Source organism: Morone saxatilis, unplaced genomic scaffold (assembly GCF_004916995.1).
Source record: "Morone saxatilis isolate NCDOM2014 unplaced genomic scaffold, NCSU_SB_2.0 Contig3, whole genome shotgun sequence".
NCBI lineage: Eukaryota > Metazoa > Chordata > Actinopteri > Moronidae > Morone > Morone saxatilis.
This window is the reverse complement of record NW_023339873.1, coordinates 14,599,057-14,606,302: the sequence shown is the minus strand read 5'-3', so window position 1 is coordinate 14,606,302 and position 7,246 is coordinate 14,599,057. Positions and strand designations below refer to the sequence as shown.

Here is a 7,246-nt window from a genome sequence, read left to right as displayed (position 1 = left end):
GCCCCCCGCCATACAGACGTTCATCACTTCCTGCACTGAAATTGGTGGAATTCCAGGATCTCAGCTCGCGGTTGGGTGATGCTAGTATCGTTTGTCTGCCAGCAGGCCTGCCTGTTTTTCTTCTGAAGGCGTCAGGTTCTCAAGTTTGCTCAATCAGACGGGCAGGTTTGTGCCTGGTTCTCAGCCAGATGCACGTACAGGAGGAGGGAGCAGACGGAGTAAAAAAAAGAGCAAAGCAGGTGGAGACAGAGGACAGGGCTTTGTTACTTCCTGTGTATCTGTTGTGCCTGTGGGCAGCCGTGGTTAGGCTGTACTTCAGTGGATGTGTAGAGACTTTTGCCCCTCACTCCTAAAAATGATATTGTTGTAGGAGGAATTATCTTTACAGCAGAATATGGGGCCGGTGCACAGCTTTGTGGGAAAGCTTGCTCACTGTGGAAGAATTGAGGTTTAACTCCAGTTGCTGCTTTCATGGTCATTTATACAAACTTCCCCAAAAAGAAAGGTTTTTCCCATGTTACTTCCCCAGATCTCTGTCATCTGTTTGTTTTGTAACAAATATATGTGTTGCAACAGTGAGTCTGTGGATTACAGAACAGCCAAATTATCTTGATATGATTCTCACACATACAGCATTTTCTGCTTCTTGTTGTAAGCCTTTTCCTGTCCGGGTGAGCCTTCTTCTTCTGCCTTCCTGTGCTCATCACAAATATATCCTTCCAGTTCTTTGATGCTTCTGTTTCTCTTGTTTCCAAATTCTGGTTCAGTGTTTGCTGCATCTCTATCTCTCCAGTTCCCCTTGAATCTAATTAATTTGGTTTTCCTGGCAGGCCTCATATACACAGCCGTAGTGAGGTTCCCGTGCCAGGCGATTTTCAAAGACTTCACTATGTTGGAATGGGGCCCCAGTCTTGCCCAAGCCAGGACAGAGGGACCTTTGTGCCTGCTGCCCAACAGCCCAGTCAGCCCTTAGAGCAGGGGGAGATTAGGAGACAGGGAAAGCCAATGGGCTAAATGGTAGGGTGCCTGTTCGAAAGCCACTGGTGTCAGCCAAACAGCCCCTTAGCCCCATTGAAGCACGCAGTAATTACAAGCTTGTAGGGCAATCCCTCGGTTCCTTTGTCTCAGCTTTGGAGACACTTGCCCAGTCTACTGGGAAACTTCATCCCCCCTCTGTTTGGAGACCCAGGACGAGGAGTCTTTCAATCCAGCATGCTGTCCTTTCTTTCTTGGACACCAGCTAGCCAAACCAGCTCAGAAACAGTGCTCCCCCTCGAGGAGGCCCTGGCTTTGAGTGTGTATCACCCCATGCTGTTTATTGATGATGACTAAGGATTTGCTCTTTTAGTTGCTCTGATTTATGTGAGTCAGATTTGAAAGACTCAGACCCAGGGTTCATCTTTCTGATTCATCGTCATCCTGCTGACTTGACTGCTGTCTGTCTTCCACCTGTAATGCCATTTATTATGTGTGCGTGTGATTTGTCACAAGATGTCTGAGGGACCCGCTGTCTGAGTCACCTGTAACACATGCAAGCTGAGTCCTCATAGGAGCATGTTACTCTGTCAGAGCGCAGTTGTCTGTGTCTGGACTCTACGACCAGAAGGACAAATTGTAGCCCCTCAGAGGTGTGCCATGATATCAGCAGCCCTTCGTCTGCAGCCGTACCACGCTTTGCTCATCTCTCAACGGGCCTGACGGACCAGCTGGGAGGTCAGAGCCCCAATTACAGGAAGTTAACCTCATTTAGTCAACAGGCTCAAGCTGTTTGGACATGTCCCACAGACTCGTGAAAAAAATTGCTCTGTTTAAATCTGCAGGCGATGGACAGAGGTTGGCAGGATGGGTTGGCAGGAGATTGTGTTATGTTCGGGTTCTTTTATTTCTTTTTTTGTTGCTCCTAGCTCCTCCCAGCCTGTCTGTCTGTCACACAAACCTACACAAGACACACTGTCTCCGTCTCTATGCCACACTCTTCACTTTAATCTGTAAAGACCGTGAAGCCAGTCGTCTGTCTGCATGTCCGTCAGAGAGGAGATTAGAGGCCCGTTTTCTGGGACACGCACGCCTGTGCCTGTGTGTGTGTTGTGTGTGTTGCTTCTATTCTTCTGTCTGTCCCTGTGGACACTCGGCAGCTTGAGGGAATGAGGCCCAACACTCTGGGACTGGACTTGCAGTTTAATTTACATTCCCTGACTATTTTCACTCTTATTCATGTCAGAGAAATTAGGGTGTTAGTAGGACATGAATGAGTTTTTTTTTTTAATTACTTAATGAGTTTTTATTAATCTGCTCTAGACACTTACTCCCATGCCCCGAAGAATAGTGACCATTCATCAGAGGAGTTTAACAGTCGAGAACCTTCCTTGTGTGACAGATGAAAGATCACAGTGGCGATATTCGCTTTCATCTTATTTTCATTTCTTTATGGCTTAAGATTTAATATCATGAAGCGGTTACTGTATATATCCTGAATGTGAATCAGAACATAGCCCTGTCCATTTCATTTGATGGTCCTGCGGTGAATTTTCTTATCAGCTTATTATCAGACTGTTGTTAACAAATAAGGCTCCATATGAAACCCTCTATAATGAATTTCTTGTTTGAGGACCCTGATCACTGCTGCTTTATGTTTGTGGCATAAACTGTTGCAATAAGTAGGAGCATAATTTTACTGCAGACCAAATAACAGTTAATAAACAACACACTGTCGGACTAGAACAGGAATTGTGCCTGTTAGTAGTATTGGGAGACATACCTGATGAACCGGTATACCAGTTTTAATTCCCTGCAAGATATTAATCTACCGCCATACCTGTACCATCCCAATACGTGTATTAATGTGGATATTATCAAAGAAAGTGCATTGTATAGGGAACACTTGACCCATCTCTCAGTTAACTGTGCCACTGTGGTTGGTCACATGGTATAGTGCACTTATTCATTACTCTTGAACTTTTAAACATGCAGCAATCATTGATTAATTTTAATGTTAAAAGCAAAGTTGAATGTCTGCTCTCTTAGTTAGCATAAAGTTGACCCTGCTGTTGGATGCAGTGTGAAGGTGCCTGCGCTGTAGGCCAGTCACAGTGCACTGATTGCTGGTGGCTAATGTGATCACAGCCACAGCCAGGCAAGGCTGACTGAGAGTGGAGCCTTAATCTCCCCCACTGTCTCACTGCCAAATTGGCCCGATTTGTCAGGCAGAGGATCATCACTAACTTCTCGGATGACTTTCGAAGGCCCCCTTTGCTTTTTGATGTGCAGCTAGTGATATTTGAGAAAACTTCAAGTCGGCATTACAATTCCCATTCATTTTTTAATGGTAGTTAGTAAGGGGCATGTCAGACACCAACAGTCAGTGACAGAGGGAGGTTTAGAGGTATGCCAGCTGAAGAGAATGAAGTTCATTGATATATCCAGATGATTTGTCTCTCACCTTTATGTAATCTTGCTTATGACATAAGGTTCGTAACAGGTTTATTAAAATTGCCAACAAAGTCATCTTTACTACTCTCTAAATGATTACGGCAAAGGCATCATTTTGTTTCCGACTTTTAAGAAAGAGAATGACACACATTGTTGAACTCATTTTGAATTTGGCTGAGCTTTCATGTTTCCCCCTCGATGCTTATTCCAAAATTGGTTTGAAAAGTAGGCCCCCTTATCTGAAATTGAACGTGTCAGTGACTTTTCACTGACTCGCAAAAAGCCGTCAGAGGAAAAAACATCCACATTCTGTTCTGCAGGCAGGTTGGTGTGTGTGTGTCTGTGTGTGTACTAACAGATTTTTCGTTACTTTTCAGGATCATAAGTTCGGAGGAGGAAACATGCCAAGTAGCAGTGTCGACACAGTCAAGGAAGCCATATGTAGGCTTGAGTGCTGAAGAGGTGGCCTTGCCCCTTCCATTTTTCTGCCTCTTCACTTGTTGATCCAGACAATCAACCCGCCCATGAGGTCAGGGAGCTGTATCCCATACCAGAGGCAGCCATGTCTCCCTGCTAAGTGCCTTTAGCCTTTGGCACTGGTGTCATGACCAGCCTGAAGCGCCCACCCATGGAGCGCACCGTTGGAGGTTCCATCCCCGCTACTGATGAGTTTTACACCCGCCACCTCCGTATGGTGAATGGAGGGGCTGTGTCAACCCGCACAGACAATGTCCATGCCACTGTGAGCACAGGAGTGCCTAAAATGGGTGTACGGGCTCGGGTGGCTGACTGGCCCCCAAGAAAAGACATTGCAGGGGTTGTGTGGCATTCAACTACAGAGCCTGAGAACTCTAGCGGTCCCTCTGCTGGAAAAAGTCACATTAAGTTAGGCTCTATAATGAGCCCTCAGGACTCGTCAATGCTGCGTAACATCCACAACACTTTAAAGAATCGTACCCAGGCTTCAGCTAACAACTATAGCCCTGATGCCCGTTACCTAGCCCCAGGAGACTACCGAGGTCCAGCACATAGAAACCCACGACAGAGACGCATCCGTCAGCGCAGCAACAGTGACATGACTATCAGTGAGATGGACGGCAGTGGAGACAGTGGAGAGGACTGGGGTTCCCCAACGGGAGCCAAATGGTCCCCTCTTCATCGGGAATATGGTAGCACCTCCTCAATAAATCAGCATGGTGCATCGGGAGAGAGCTTCTTTGAAATGCTCAAGGGCTATCAAGGGGACAAAGTTGACCAGCGTAGCCCTGCTCCAGAGAAACTGGAGGACATGCTGAATGTTGGGCCCAAACAGACGGGGGACCTACAAGAGGATGCCACAGACAGCCAGCCTCCTAAATCCAAGGACAGAGATAAGCCCCCAAAGAGAAGAACTAAATCTGAGACGGGGGGTGAGTCTATATTCCGTAAACTTCGTAATGTACGCGGCGAGTCGGATTCCCCCAGAGCGGGATCGGACGTAGAGGACAGCCGGACTGAGGACATGGGCCCCCCTCTGAAGCCCTGGATGTGTCAGAAAGGCTTTGCCCACTACGATGTTCAAAGTATGCTGTTTGACCTCAACGAAGTTACTCAGTTGCGACAGATTGCAGGCAAGAGGAAAAACACCACCACAGGGGCATCAGCTGCTGCTGTAGCCTCTGCTACCTCCACCCTCTCGTCCACACACAGCCTGCCTTACAGCTCCCCGAGTGGCAGCCAGGAAGAGCTCAGTTCTAGGGACAGTCCTGGTCTGGAGGCAGGGGACGAACAGAGCAATGAAATGCTGCTAAGCTGCCCTTGCTTCCGCAATGAGATAGGTGCTGATGGCAATGGGAGGCGCAGATTGGGAGCGGGTGGGGCAGGGTATCATGGGCTTGTGGGTGGTGGAGCAGGTAACAGTGGCTCAGAGACTCTGATTGGGGAAGTAAGCATGTATGAAACATCTGTGAGCACGCACTGCACAAACGCTGGAGTAGCAGTGCTAGAGGGACCGAAGGAAGGCCCGAGTACGCTCAGCGAAAAGGGCAAACAATACATTGTGGAGCATGTGGACCTGGGAGCATACTACTACAGGAAGTTCTTCTACCTTAGGGGTAAGATGAATTTAACTGCTTTCATTACATGCATTCATTAGCGTATGTGTGTGTTTTTTAAAGCATTAATGTTTGATATTTGTTTGATTTCTCTCTCCACCTCAGAGCACTGGAACTACTTTGGGATGGACGAGGCGCTGGGTCCAGTGGCAGTGAGCTTGCGCAGGGAGAAGCTGGAGGAAGACAAGGAGCACGGCCAGCAGTATAATTACCGCCTCATCTTCAGAACCAGCGAGGTCAGCCATAGTGTCCTGTCCTTCCTATCCCCCAACCTCAACCTCAGTACCACATGACATAACTCCTTCCTGCTGTGGAGTGAATCTGCCCCCAGCATTTAACTATGCTGTCAATTGTTATTTTTGCACTTGTATATTTAGTTAAGGAAATGATTTTGGTTAGAGAAGGTATTCATTTTGTGGGCATTTTTGAGTCAGATAGACATGCTTGCTTGGATCTTATGTCCTGTTTATCTGTATACAAGGTGTGTATAGTTAAGTTACTACTATTCCTGGTACATACTAGGAAGAACAGCTCGAGGTAAAAACCGGTCTCAGCCCTTGACTCTTATTATGCAACCAGCCCTCGGGCTATTCAGCTGTCTACCAATATCAGCAATGTGTGAAGAAACTTCAGGAAATGCACTCATCTTCCAGCCTCCAAGGCCTGTCAGTGCCCAACAACCTCAAACCATTGTGTGGAGAGCTTTACTTCGGCATTTCAGTAAAAATAGACATTCATATTTAGTTGCAATGTTTGCTCCCAGTCTTCTGTGTTTGGTTTTGGGATTTTGAGTTCTAAATTTTTGGTTATGGGATTTTTTAAAAGGACGTACCGTACATACTCAGACTGAGGGTGAGGCACCTGCCTGAGGGTGTTTGTTGTGGACTGAAGGAGAACAGGTGCATGTGATTAAACCCCCGCACTTTAGACTGAAGTACCAAAGGACCCCCGCCCCCCATCCTACCTTCCAAACATGGGGAATACAGGTCCATTGTAAACACAGGCCCTGCACAGCCTCAAGCTAGTAGGAGAGAAAGTCTTGGTCCGTTCCAGCTGCTTGTGATAGCCGAGTGATTGAGTTCACTCCCAGAACCCAGCACAATGCAGACTTTGTGTACACAGAATGCTTGGACTAGCCCGCCCACCTCTTCTTCCTCAGTTCCACTTTCTATTTACCCAAGGCCTTGAGTCATAATTGTGTTGTTGTTTTATGTCAGCTTTTTTAAGGGTACAATAAGAGGATGGTATTACTTTTAAACCTGCAGAGACTTGTTTATTTTTCTCCTGGTGTCTGGCATGTTTTGCTATCAGTGTGTTTCATCTCCAGGAGAAAGTTCAGAGCACATCAAGGATTCCTGAGATGCATTCTTTCTGTTCTCACACTCTCTGTAATCTCTGTGCATTCAGCTGACAACTCTTCGAGGTTCTATCCTGGAGGATGCAGTGCCTTCCACATCTAAGCACGGTACCACCCGAGGGCTGCCCATCAAAGAGGTACTGGAGTTCCTTCTCCCTGAGCTGGATCTGTCCTGCCTCAGACTGGCCCTCAACACACCCAAAGTCACAGAGCAGCTGATGAAACTGGATGAACAAGGGGTAGGAGGATAAAGCACGATTTTGTAAAAGACTAAAAAGTGTTATTTTACAGAACCAGAACTTTTTGCACCTTCAATTATTTTTCTGTTTTTGCCCAGAAAGGGAATTTGTTTTTGTTGAGTTCCTGT

At 46.9% G+C, this 7,246-nt stretch overlaps 1 protein-coding gene across 2 annotated transcripts in view; it reads left to right on the top strand.

Annotated features, from left to right (window-relative positions):
- Positions 1–7,246, top strand: part of LOC118337269 (signal-induced proliferation-associated 1-like protein 1) — a 34,405-nt gene that overhangs the window by 12,350 nt on the left and 14,809 nt on the right. For both annotated transcript variants that reach the window (XM_035674217.1, XM_035674216.1), the window contains exons 2-4: positions 3,807–5,522; positions 5,628–5,758; positions 6,930–7,118. In XM_035674217.1, coding sequence (XP_035530110.1) covers positions 4,034–5,522; positions 5,628–5,758; positions 6,930–7,118 — 1,809 coding nt within the window. In that variant the 5' untranslated portion in view covers positions 3,807–4,033. The remainder of the gene's footprint in view (positions 1–3,806; positions 5,523–5,627; positions 5,759–6,929; positions 7,119–7,246) is intronic.